The sequence below is a fragment of the Cicer arietinum genome, chromosome 2, assembly GCF_000331145.2.
Source record: "Cicer arietinum cultivar CDC Frontier isolate Library 1 chromosome 2, Cicar.CDCFrontier_v2.0, whole genome shotgun sequence".
Classification (NCBI taxonomy): Eukaryota; Viridiplantae; Streptophyta; class Magnoliopsida; order Fabales; family Fabaceae; genus Cicer; species Cicer arietinum.
The window spans coordinates 4,150,817-4,165,296 of record NC_021161.2 but is presented as its reverse complement, the minus strand read 5'-3'; the positions used below and the strand labels follow the sequence as shown (position 1 = coordinate 4,165,296).

General features: G+C 26.4%; 1 protein-coding gene and 1 long non-coding RNA gene across 2 annotated transcripts; one reads left to right on the top strand and one right to left on the bottom strand.

The window, feature by feature from the left end:
- The first annotated feature begins 1,564 nt into the window (after nucleotides 1-1,564).
- Nucleotides 1,565-4,662, top strand: LOC101507704 (uncharacterized). The gene is made up of 4 exons (XM_004516616.4): nucleotides 1,565-1,704; nucleotides 2,505-2,700; nucleotides 2,814-2,877; nucleotides 3,976-4,662. The coding sequence occupies exons 2-4, from the start codon at nucleotides 2,540-2,542 to the stop codon at nucleotides 4,261-4,263; spliced, it is 513 nt and encodes a 170-aa protein (XP_004516673.1). The 5' UTR covers nucleotides 1,565-1,704; nucleotides 2,505-2,539; the 3' UTR covers nucleotides 4,264-4,662.
- A 7,874-nt stretch (nucleotides 4,663-12,536) lies between these two features.
- On the bottom strand, nucleotides 12,537-13,998 carry LOC101511878 (uncharacterized). Its single transcript, XR_001143151.3, has 2 exons — nucleotides 13,627-13,998; nucleotides 12,537-12,964 (listed from the first exon to the last, which is right to left on the bottom strand). It is a non-coding gene; the product is annotated as an uncharacterized lncRNA (long non-coding RNA).
- Nucleotides 13,999-14,480: the final 482 nt, after the last annotated feature.

Below are 14,480 nucleotides of genomic sequence, written 5' to 3'. Positions count from 1 at the left end.
AAAATATACGTGTAACTTTGTCTCTTTCAATTCCTAAAGTGTTGTTGTACACGATCAATGGCTTATCAATTGTTGAAGCCATTGTTAAAAATGTAGTAAACTAAATTCAAATTTAGGAATATAATACTCCTTATGATCATTTTTCATAAGATACATTTAGATCAAATACATTAATTTTTATTGATCCTAATGTTTCTTATAAAAAGGAAATGAGGTAATAAATACCATATTGTGATATATATCTTTGTATTAGACAAGACAAAGTGTGAATTTCGTTAATATCAAAAATCATCCAAAACACTTGACAATATAGAAGCCATTATTCACATTTCATAGCTTTCTAGTGTCTCATTTTAATTTGTTCTATCTAATATTCCCGCCTTTAGCTTGATCACTAAGCCATCTTGCCATAGATTATAAAGTTATGGAAAAATCTTTTCATCCAAAAATATCTTTAGAAAAAACTTAATATAATACTTGAGTTTCGTATTGTCAGGGATAACCCAAACATACCAATTATTAAGCCACATGCCTATGTGTATTCGATGAACCCACACGAGTAAACCACAAAGAAAGTAATCGAGAACACATAATGATTTATGTGGTTCGACACATATTGTCTATATCTACGGAAATATCTCAACATAAGTATTTCATCTTTCTAAATAAGATTATAACAATTTGTAACTCAATCAAATATGTGAATCACTTTACAATACTCTCTCACTCGAAGAGTTAAGTTAAAATGAACGATACCAGTCACATTCACAACAAAAGATATAACACACCCTTATCTCACTAGGACAAAGGTCTTGATACCCCAACTCTCCACATGATTACTTAAGATGGAAGTTCTTTGACTTTTCTCATAATCATCCAAATTTGGAGATATTTGACATCTTCACAAGTCTCCCTATTTATAAAATAGATAATTTAACTTCTTCCAAAAAGATATTAAAACTCCACAATTACAATGAGTTCTAAAAACTCCTAATTCATTTTTCTAAGTCGAATGTGCTAGTCCGAATTGTCAAATTCTAATACCTTAAAATATTTATTCTTTTTTTTTTTTATACATGGGAATTCCACACATCAAAAATTGAAATTGATTCTCAACAAATATAAATAAACTTTGCACGATTAAATCACATGTATCTATTGTTGGAGTTGCTTATTTGTCTCCTAAAATTTTATCACAAAATCCGACATTTGTATTCCATAAAACTATATATATCTTTCATTTTTCTATAAATTAAAAAAAAAAAATCAAAGTACTGACGTAAAAGAAAAGCAATAGAGAAAGTTATTTATTTATGACCATTAAATAAAAAACTACTTAAATAAATTCAAAATCATACATTAATCATAAAAGTATTAACAAAAAAGTACATTAAAAAAATAATAAAATAGTCCTTTGATGATTTGAATACGGTCCTATCTATCTAATCTAAATAAATAAAAAAGAAGACTATGGTAAGTCCACTAAGCGTTGCATAGTTTGAGTAATAAATAGATAATTTTCAACATTGATAGAGACAAAACGATGTCGTTTTTCCCCTTTTCTTCTCACACTAACTACACCAACATTGTAGTATAGTATACTATTATCTCTCTACTATATAAATTGAATCAAGGTTCCATTTTTTCTCTTCCTCTCCTTCCTTTGTAGCAGCCAGCTACTTTGTTGTTTCATCTCTTCTCAAGGTCTCTCTCTCTCTCTCTCTCTCTAGCATCTCTTTGCTTTAGATCTCACCTTGTTTGTAACATTTTTTTGTTGTTTAAGAATTTGGATTGACAAACATAACATGTTTCCTAGCATAGATCTGTTGAAATGTTTGTTCTACCATGTTGTCTTGTTTTTTTAATTTTTTTTAAAAAGTTTCTTTTTTAATTTTTATGTAATTTTGGGTGGTAATTGAAGATCTGTTTATATAAAACCCAACAAATGTTTTTCTTTTTGGGAAATTGAAAATTTGGATTTTATGTGGGTTGATTTGATTTAAACCTAAAGGTGTTAATTTTGGAGTCTGTTTTTTTCATGACCCGGATTAAAAGTTTGAGAATTTTTCATGGTTTGAGGTTAGATCTGTTGTTGATTTGTTAAAATTGATTAACCCTTTTATGTATTTTTTTGAAAATTTGTTAAATGAGTGAAATGGGTTGTTGAATTTATCGTCAAAGTATAGTTTTTTTTGTGTGTGGAAGTGTGGAAATTTTCATTACTTTTCTCTTTAGGTATAAATTCACGAAATTGTTTGTGTTTTTTGAGATTAGATTGATCTATTATAAAATGGAATTGTGGTGTTACACAATTTATTTGATTATGCTATCAATGTATGTGTGTGACATTTTCTGAGAATAATGTTGTTTTTTTGTTTATATCTATATATCCATATATATATATATATATATATATATATATATATATATATATATATATATATATATACATACACACACACACATATATTTTCTGTATATAATGTTGAATTTTGTGTTCTTAGGCGTTCTTCTGTGGAATAAGAACCAGATTTTGAAGATGAACTGTTACAGTCTTCAGCAGAACGCCTTTGCAGCTTGTGAAGAGATGAGAGGCTCAGTTACCATTACTGATCACAAGGAGCCTCTCATTTGCCCTAAGCCACGCCGAGTCGGGGTCTTATCGAACGTTCCTATGCGACAATTGCGTTGGCATTTCAAGTAACTAATAATAATCAATTGCTTGCCTTTTAAGTTTTGATGAAATTGAATTTTGTTTTGGAAGATTTTAGTGATCTGATCTTTTATTTGTTTCGATTTTTATTTTTTTGTAGTCAACAAGCTGAGGGTTCTGATTCGAAAGCTGCTGCTGAGCTACTTGACCTTATTTTCGAGAAGGTAATTTATACATTGTTTACAATTTGTCGATAAATTGATCTCTGTTATGATAATCTTAGTATCCTAGTAATATATGAATCAATGTTGTCAAATAACGGTTATAGCAACGTTGTAGAGTAGTGGAATTTGAACATATTGTTATTGTTATTTAGTGTTGTTATTGTCTGTGATTTACAACATTGGTATTAATTTTAATGGAAAATGCTATCTGTTACGAATGATGATTGAAAGAATCTTGCATGAGTTTATATGAATTTTTCTGTCACGTTTTCATTTACGCACTTTCCATGCATTATTGCAATTACATGTTTTCATTACTTATCTTTATATTGTACTGTTTTCGCGCCATTTTCCTTCATTAAAAAGAAGCGCGCTTTGATATTTTTGTTTTTGATTGGTCATATTTATATTGTACTGTTTTCGCGCCATTTTCCTTGTTAAAAAGACGCGCGTTTTATTTCTTTGGTTTGAATTTTATGTTATATTTGGAATTTATTGAATATGGTTTTGGTATCTTAGGAAACCTTTATTACTTGTTCTGAAAATAATCGGATTCTCCTTTTTTTAGCGGGATCTAAAGCTATCATTTTGTTACTTTAATGTTCTGATCTGTTATATTTCTAATATTTACACCGATGATAAAATAAAACTCATACTTTATTCTAATGTATCTATGGTAAGGCTATGATTGTTTCTTACACAAGTGCATGTTAGGATGCACGTTTTGGAAGGTGAAAAATGATTTTCTTTTGGGAACTGTAATTTTGGTATATTTGATTACTCTCTTTCATAATTGATTTGTCTCCAAATCTCTTTTTGACTAGAAGTGATAAAAAGTTGCTTTTGCTTTTCGTTAAAAACTTTACACTAAATTTTTACATCAAAGTTGCTTTAGAAAAATAACATTTGTTCTTTCTTAACATAAATCTTTCATTTTGATTTTTAAACTCAATTTTATCGAGTCAGTTTTATAAGATCAGCTTCATTCAAAATCATGTTCGTCAAACGCTCATCCAAACATTTATCAAAATATTAGAACAATGAATGATTTATGATTTGCAACTTCGATTAATTAATTGTTATCTCATATTTCAACAGGAGAGTCACGGAGAAGAGTTCGCGAACCAGGTAGCCTCATCTCCACCCTATTTTTGCGGGTCCCCTCCGGTCAGGGCTGCAAACCCTTTGGTCCAGGATGCTCGGTTCGGAGACGAGATGAACGCTGCTATCATATCGCCATCAGGTTTGCCATCTCCAACTTCCACATCCCGCAAAGGAGGATGCGTTAGGGTAAGTTTTGGACTTAAACCGGCTGCGGTTAGAGTAGAAGGATTCGATTGCCTCAACAGGGATCGCCAGAATTCGAGCGTCCCTGCTGTTGCTTAAACATTCCATTCAGAGAAGTGTATATAAAGACGGAGCTGAGTGCGATCACATGTTAAGAAAAAAAATGACTTAACTTAACTAGAAAAAAGAAAATATCTTTTGAGTAGTTTAAGGGTAAAAATGATGTTGAAGAAACAGAAACAAAACCTTGTGTTCTTGAGAAGGTTTAATGTATAAAAAGCATGTTTTTTTCTGTGTAATATAAGGATAAGGATGTTTTGATATAAGTATCTTTTAAAAATATTTAGGTTATCACCATGAGAATATCATGTATAGAGAGTTGGTGATTTTGGTTATATTATGTGTAAATATATTTAGCTAAATTTATAAGTATGTTTATTATATTCAATGGATTAATTTTAAGTGATATTTTTAATGTGAAATGCCATTTGTATGTCCTATTGGTTTATGGTGTCAATTTTGATGTTTGGTGTGGAATATGATTGGCAGTTGCTAAGTACATTGATATGTAAGGTCATGAGTTCTAATTTAAAATTCTTCACATTACATGTATGGTGTGTGAGTTTAGTCATTATGTTACTTGACAAACAAAATATCAAGATAAATTTTTAAGCATGTCTATTTTATTTAATGAATTAAGATGGTATTTTAAATGTGAAATTGCATTTGTATGACTCATTGATATATGATGTCAATTTTGATGTTTGGTGTGAAATAGGGTTCATTGGAATTGGTGAAAAATATTTCTACCAATATTTTATCAATTTTTTATATTTAAAATAATAATTTGATAGTTGGTTTTGTTGTTGTGGGTTACAACTTACAAGTGATCTATAATTTTGTTCATAATACCAAATGATATAATAACAAAGGATCTGAAAAGAAAAATAGAATAATGTGTTTACATTGACATAATTACAAGTAATTTCAAATATACTGTATTTGATGTCAAGATTATACTTGAATGCATTTTGAGTGAAAATTTTATTGCAAGATGAAGAAAGGATCTAAATGTCTGATAGCCTAATGTATTCTCTGACCTGACATCCAAAGCTATAAATAAAATATAAATTTAATTGTTATGAATAGTTATTATATAAATTTAGATTGACTTTTATTTATAATTTATTATATACAATTTTTTTGACCAAATTAATGTTTATTTATTTATTTAAAAATAACAAGAAATATATTTCACTAAACTATCCACTGCACAATCTGTGCCAAAAATAGACTATTTTTGACCAAATTAATAATTACTATATACTTTTAATTTATTATAATTATAGATATAGATATTTGTGTATATATATTAATAATACTTTAATTTTGATACATTGTAATTTTTAAAGCATTTTCAACCAATAAAAAAATTATCTTATTTATAATTTTAGGTTAGTTTTATTAAAGTCAATAATTTTTAATAATATGATAATTTGCGATTGATTATAAATGTAAAAAATCTCTAAAATAATATACCATATCAATTAAATTCGTTTAGGAAATGATATTAATACGTGATATCATTGTGAGAAACGTTAGTATACATATTTTTATACTATCAATTAATACATAGTAAGTAGTTCATGACTTATAAGGAAAATCCAATACGTGTATTGCATTTAAGGTTTTTATTTTCTTATTTGTTAATAATAAATAAAAATAAGATTTCGTTTGATGTTTTGTAAGACTTTATTTTACAAAGGAAAATAAATTGTACTATCAATTAATGCATAGTAAGTAGTTCATGACTCACCCATTTGAAGCACATTATTTTACTACTGCTGCAAATTTCAGCAATGTTTGTTGCTTTTTTTTTTTTTTCACAAGGAAAGAAAAATTGTGTTAATCTATAATATAAAAGGGAATAATGCAAAGGGAGGTGTTGGAGATAAATAATGAAAATGTAACTATCGCAATTTTGGATACAATCACTAAGATATACTCTATTATTTGGTGAAATTTGTAGAAGTATTAAGTTGTAAAAAATCCACCAAACAATAGACTAAAATATAAGTTTTAAGTATATATTGGACTCAACTTGACTTGTTTACACTCTAACTATAATTTCTCTAAATATAATTTGATTATTGCTCAACTAAGATTCTTACAAAAACTTTGAAAAACATGTATTTTACTAAATTTTATTTTCAATATTTAACAAAATGGTGAATGCATGTGATACCTAAATTCCATAAAGATATTTGTAATTCAATTCTTCCATTTGACTATGTATTATTTTATCAATTAAAAAAATATATATAAGAAAACATGGAATTTCAAAACGGCCATTAGAGGAAATGAGTCCATGATGACAACCATGAAAAATAATTTTCTTAGACGAGGCTCATGCTTTGTGTACTTGAGAATTGAGATAGTTTAAAGTTCCTTTTGAATAAAGAACTTTTATTTTTTAACTCTTATATTTAGGAAATTAACATTTAATAATTTGAGATTCTACTGAGAGATAACTAAAATCCCCTTAAAAATTATTGTGGTTAAAATTGAAACATAGATTAATTAAGAAGTATTTATTAAATAAATATTTATGTATTAACTATTTTTATAACAAAAGATAAAATAAAGTCAAATTATTTTATATAAGTTAATTTCATAACTTATTTTTGGAGAGTCTACGAACATTATCCAAAAACAACTCATGAACACGTCATAAATTATTTTGATAAGTTTTATAAAATAATTTTAGATTAATATATCTTTGATCCCCGTAAATATACCACTTTATGATTTTTAATTCTTATAAATTTATTTTTTAAATTTAATCATCATAAAAGCTGATAAACTGTCGTAACATGTGAGCCTATAAATACACACCAACAGATCATATTTTATGATATATTAAAAATTAAAACGATTTATGTTATTAATTAATACATTTATTTATTGATTATTTATTAATTTAGAGGTTTTAAGAAAACTATTTATTATTTTAATATTAATTTGACGATATGAATCAAAGTTAATTTTATAGGAATTAAATCTAAACAAAAAATTTATAGAAATTAAAATTAAAAAAATAATATACTTATAGAGATCAAATATATATTTACACATAATTTTGTAATTATTTATTCAATAAATTATTTCAAAATAAGTCAAACTATTGTTGTTTACTCACTTGCTACTCCAATGTAAGTTTAGACTAAGAAAAAAGAAAATTAAATTTTGTATTGTTCCAAAATAAGTAGTTTTTCTTAGAAATGTGGAGTAGAGAAACCTCGGTAAACTCCAAAAGTCAAAAGCATGAATGTTGTTACTTTTGAAGCCTTGATTAATGAGCATGGTTGGCCAATGAGAGGGATCTATGTTGATTTAGTTGTTTTTTTTAGTGAAGATTTAATTGGGGGTTGTGAAAATTTGGTTCACAACTTCAAAATCTTGAAATTTTTTATTTTTACCTCTACTAAAAATGAAGTGATATAAAATAACATATTTTTATAATCTTTTAACTTTTAGATTAGTGATAATAATTAATATTATATCATTATTAATTTTTGACTTAAATACATTTTTAATCGTTAAGTTTTTTTATTTTTTTTTAGTTTCAATAAATTTATTTTTTTGACTTTTAATCTCCAAATTAATAATTTTCATCAATTGTTTTAGTTTTTATAAAATCAAAATGAATCAATATTTTATCAAAATACTACCGGGCTTTGCAGATATATATACCTTATAAATCTCTCAAAGAATGAGTTCATTATCTAATTTTTTGATTCAGATTTTTGTTATTTTGGTTTATTGAATTTTTAGTGCTTAAGGAAAAGTTATTCAAAAATTTGAAGAGTTCTAAAATTTCTAAAGAAAAATATTGTAGAGATTAAAAGTTGAATTTTTTTTTATAGAGATTAAAAACCAAAATTTGAAATTTTATTGTAACTAAAAATATATTTCACTTTTAATTTTCTTTAAAAAATTATAACCTTATCATTCTTTTTTATAGAAAAGTAATATGTCATTAATAAAAAAATACACCATTACAAAAATAAAAAAGCAAACTGATTATACCTAGTCAAAATTTACGTTCTATAATCCTACGAGGAATGGACCTACACTGTAACATGTGTGGACACCATCCTCCATTTTACTAATATATTTTATGGTGCAGATTTATTGATACATTTGCCTCCAAGTACTTAAAATTCCTTGGTCTTGCCCTTGAATCCAACTATACAAATTTTTGGACACATCGTTAAAGATAAATAAACAAATATTTTTAAATTGAAATTTTACTGTTTTTTTTATCTATCTTGATTATATGTGATCTCTAATTTGCTATAGTTTTTTATAAGGAAAAATATGTTAATAATGGTGGTAGTTATCTTTGATTTTGACAACATCGTATCGAAGTTATAAAATAAACAATACTGAATCAAAACAAATAACAAAACAATATTACATTTAGAGGAAGAAATAATAGATAAAAAAAATTTAAAGATTTATTTGGGGTGGTTGCGATTTTCTGTTTTTTGATTTTAAAAATTAATTTCAAAATTAAAACATATTTGTATAAAATAGAGTTGAGTTGATTTTTTACTAAATTATAAAAAAGATTTTCTCTAAAACTCAACCAAAAAAAAAAAGTTTTAACTTATTTTTTTTCTTCAAATTAATATGTAACTAGTTAGTTGACGTTAGCACCCTAACAAGAACAGCCACCAACCATCATTTCCAATCATCACAACACAACTGGCCACTAAAAATCCAAATTATCTACTATTTTATTATTTATACTATATATTTTTATTATTATATTAATTTTGATGATGATATAACCCCACTAACAAAAAAATTTGGATCCATATATGGTTCGCCTTTATAACAAGCTAGACCTATATGAAGAGTCACTCACACCCCTTAAAACATAACTTTGCCATTAATATTCATAATACAAACAAGGTTTAATTGCAGTTTTGATCCCCCTATTTTAGCTGAATCGCGAAAGTAGTCCCTCTATTTTGTTTCTCCCCAGTTCTAGTTCCCAAACAGAATTTTGGTCAAAAACTTAATGAAATTTCATTTTTTTAAATTCGTACTACACCATTTATAATCATAGATTTCAGGTACAATTGTTGCAAATGAGATTTTGATGCATGATGTGACTTAAATAAATGCAAAAAAATTGAATTTTTATCAAGTTTTGGACCAAAATTCTGTTTGAGGGACCAAAACTAGGGAGAAACCAAATGGGGGGACTACTTTTGCAAATCAGCTAAAATAGGGGGACCAAAACTGCAGTTAAACCTACAAACAACTAGCTTCTTCATTTCCCCCACTTCTCTCCTTAATTAGTTTCTAACAATTCGCACCGCTTCTGAGCCAAACACAAACAATTCAGTCATTTTCTTACATCACTATTCATAATGGCCTTCAATTTTATTTTGTTTTGTTTTGGTCACTACTCATGCATGTGGCCATGCCTTGCCACTTCACTTATGTTGTTTGTGAGAAGTTTTTGTCATGCATTTATAGAGCTAAGCTAAAGTAGATACTCCATCTCTCAGTTGCTTTTTTTTAATCCTTAAAACCTCAAAAATATGCATTAAATAAATTTTATTTTTATTTAATGAATAAAAAATAAAAAAGAATAAATCAACATAAATTTATTATTTCTTAATAGATGTGTTCAATACTAAAATGATCAAAGTTTAAAGACAGAAAGACTAATTAAGAGTTAAATTTATATCAAATTAGTAATAGACCTAATATGCGAGACAATATTAGTTTTTTTTCCTCCTTTTGAAATTAATACACTTAATATTAGCAATAAAAAAACACCAAAATCACACTATAATTTATAGAAAAGATATATCTAAATATATTTTTATTAGGATTTATTTCATATTCTTAATGATGCGATTGTGGAAGAAGTATTAAATTAACCTAAGCTAAAAGTGGTCTCGTCCACCTATTGAAGAGGGGTGATTTAAAATAATTTTGTCTCATTTTATTTAAATAAGTGATTTTTACATATATTTAATTTTTTTTGTTTTGTTTTTCGATGTCATTGTCCGAGTGTGACGTGTTTTGTTCGTTGCTTTGATTTCTCGTCTCGTTGAGTTGTTCGTTTATGTCAGATTAACCGATCAACTTTAATTCATTGCAGACTCAATCAATGATTTTGTCTTTGACAACATTACAACTCCAAAGACATGAATATTTTGAATACTTCAATTGTATTATATTTGTAGATTTTCTTCTTCATATTTGTAGGTATTTTTTTGTTTATGTTAATAATATGGATGTTGTGAGTTTGTTTGCATATTCATCATTTTTTATTTTAGTGACTTTAAAATGTATTGTTCACGATCAATGTGATTTCCATCAATTTGAATAAATGAATATTATTATTTACTTAAAAAAAGAATATAAATTGTTAGTGTAAAATATTTGTACATCATCAATAAATCATAACCATATATATTGTTAAAAATGTTTGACTTTAATAATCATTTATTCAAAAATTACACAAATAGATGATCGTTATGGATTGACAATATAAAACATTTTACAATGATAGTGTATGAAAATTGAACTATTTATTATTTGTCAAAAAGATTTATTATTTTAATAATACTGTTAAAATTATTATACACAACCAACTCACCATACATATCTATATGATATACATTAATCTTTGTTTAATGGATGACTTATATGTAAAAGTGATTTGACTCAAAATAAATTATCATTCAATTTTTAATACAATGTTAACTATTATTATTTTTAATTATACTAATTAATTAATAATACAAATGCCACTTTCAAATTAATGTACTCCACTTTTGGTTTATGTTAACGACGAATATATATATCAATACTTAAAGATAAATCGATATAAATATAATATTTTCTATTTCATTTGTATTATTTTCTTAAATGAGATACATAATAAATTTTTTAATAAAAAAATGACTATTGATGTTTGAATAAATGTATGATGTGGCATTATGAGTAAAGGAGTTGAAACTTCTTATCTATTCTTTATCTTTGAGTGGCCTTATTCACAAATGTACCTATCTAAAGGGTCCACTCTAAATATTAATGCAACCTAAAAGGTTACCTATCATTAGTCATGCTTCCCAACAGCTAGATAACTTTATCCATGACTACCAACAAGTTGCAAACAAATAAATAGTCAAGTGAAACATCTTTTGTATTTTAGGGAAATGAATCATGTTGAGATTATGTATGTCTCTTGGATAAGATTCTGGTATATGCCTTTGGATTCTGGAAATTCTAAAAACAATTGTACTCTTTGGGCATCACCATACTAGATCCAATCCAATTGTTCTTAATTTTGTATAGTTTCTAAGTTATGATTTTTATTAAATTGGAATGACTTGATTGAGAAATAGGAGAAGAAAAATACAATGATGGTTGATGAATGTTATTCGGTTGATAAAAAATTGACTCACATATCATAAAGTTGTAGCTTCAACTCCTCATATTAATGTGAGTAATTTGTTGGTGGATAATCTAAAAGTACTTCTATTAATATTTTTGATCTTTCACGTATGTCTCGATCATGAGAAACTCCTATAATCCAACTCACCTAAATTTTATTTAAATAAAAAAAAAAATACATCTATGTCAATTTGTGTTATTGCTTGAAAAAGAATGTTTAAGAAACCAACATATATAAACTTTATAACTCGTTCTTCGCATATTATATACATATTGGTTGTATTTTTTTTTTCTTTTAAATTCAAAGTCAACCGAAAAGGTAATTAAAACCAATTTAAAGATCATTTCAGATAGAATTCAAATTTAAGTTCATTTACTTTTATTTATTTTCATTTTTAAAAAATAAAGTGGTTAATTAATACCTCATTTAATTTAAGGATCTCACTTAAGAGATTGCAATAAATAACATCAACAATCGATTAATAAACCAATATAATTTAATTACATGCACATGTACTACCCGATTCATATTTGATTTGAGATGTTAACATTGTTAAGCAGCTTCATCACAACATCAAAGTCAACATCAATGCAAGATATTGCTCAATAGATTGACAATAAATTATGTAAAACCACCAATAATAAACCTTTCAAACAATATTACAATTGTAACCATTAAGTTATTGTTTATGATGTTTCCGTAATTGTATCATAACTATAATTGCGGATACATCAATTGTATTGGACTACAATATTTCACAATATAAAAAAAATAACAACACAAACAAAATTCGAACCTCCTTAAAAATTTCAATTTTGTAAAATTTTCAACCCAATAGAGAGAAATTAAACGATATCTAGTTATAGGTTATTTGAAGCAATAATTTGAAAACACAACAACATAGTTAATTATCATTGATAGTTCTCTTCCATTCATAATTTCCCAAGGAAATTCGAATGCACAAACCAAAAATACAACATGGTGATGATGATGAAGTATAAAAAGAAAATGGAAAAATGTTCTTACATGTGATCATGTACAAAGTAGGGTTATAAAGGGAGGTGCAAATATCAAATTTAGTAGTTTTCCAACGTGTGTGCAATGAAACTCATGCTTTGCACTTAACGAACATTGTCAAATCCAATTCTTCGAATAAAAGCACTTGGATAAGTCTTTTAGCCTCTTCAAGTTTCTTCAACACTTGAAAATAATCACTGCATCCAAACATAGACAATTTTCTACATTGTCCAATATCGTCCATCATTGTATCCAGCTGAACTATTGTATTCCCGATACACAAATTAATCCATGCTATTATATAACACAAAGACCAAAGGGAACAACAACCACGTCAATCCTAAAAAATTCATATTATAAAACACTATAAAATGATTGTTAGAGTGCTAACAACACACTTTCGAACATACATTTTCTAGCACACTCTCTTGATTGATTAAAATTCACGCGGATCTCACCAAATCATATGAGTTTCATATGAATTTGGTATGATCCATGTGGATTTTAACCGGACAAAGAAAATATATTAAAAAATATGTATTAAAGAGTGTGTTGCGAAATTTAGGTTAAATGTTTTTTAGTCTTTATAAAATCATGAAATTTCAAATTATAAAATAAATCATGACATTTCAAGTTTTTGTCTTTCTTTTCATTTTTTAATCCCTCAAAATAGTCTATATAAGATGTAAATTTAGGACAAAATTAAAATAAATAATTTTTTTGATAAATAAAACTTAAAATATCATAATTTTATAGAAATTAAAATATATTTAACATAAAAAAAATTGTGCATCTACAATTTAATACTTTTTGGTTGAAGTGGTTTATAAATAAATATGTTTCACAAAGTTGCATTCTGATAATTTAATTGAATTTATGTATAAAAATATTTTACATAAATATTTTTAAACTCGTAAAAATAATATAAAAATGTTAACAAGAGTAAATAAGTTTACCTCGATTTCAAATTCCAAGCAAGGAATCCATCCCTTTCTTAGAAGGTATTCTACTTCCTTAGCCAAACTCTCAGCTGATAGAGGTGGAAGGTATGAAAGTGTCTCAAACTTCTTCTTGCCAATTGGTGGAAATCATAGAGGCTATTTTTTCTTCTACTTAGTTCATCAAGAACTATACACTTTTGCTTCAACTAGTGCTTGATGTTTTTGCTCAAACTTGCTATATATAATGGTGAAATTTTGATGTCACTAATATAATGGTGTGGAATGGAAATGATTAGTTGGTGAAAATTTTCAACCGTTGGATGAAATAATTGATTATATTGGCTATGTGAGAGTGTAAAGTTTTGAAATGGTAGCCTCATCGTTGGGTAACACTATGGTAATGCCACGTGGATGGTTCCATAATATTATCTCTTCCTTGAAAGTAGAAGTACATAAATGCGTGGTTGGGTTGAAGTTGACATTTTATTTTACATTACCATATAATTTCTTATATGTTAAGTAAATTGTTATAACATTTGTACCTTTACAACAATTATGTTTTATATGGTAGGAGTAAAACTTTTGTTTTTGTCAAAATCACGATAAATTATTCATTGTTCTTGATATAAAATGAATTTTTTAAAATTATATTATATAATTTTTTTTTAACAATTAAATTTTTTATATGTGACGTTAAAGATCAAATTTTTAATCACTTATTTAAAGAGTTTGAATTTCCTAACATTCAGACGAATTCATTATAGTTGATAGAAATGAAACTTAGATAAGTAAATGAGACTATCTTAGGAGGAAAAAATTTAATACATTTAATCAAACAATTAGCAACCCAAACCTAAGTGTTGATCAAT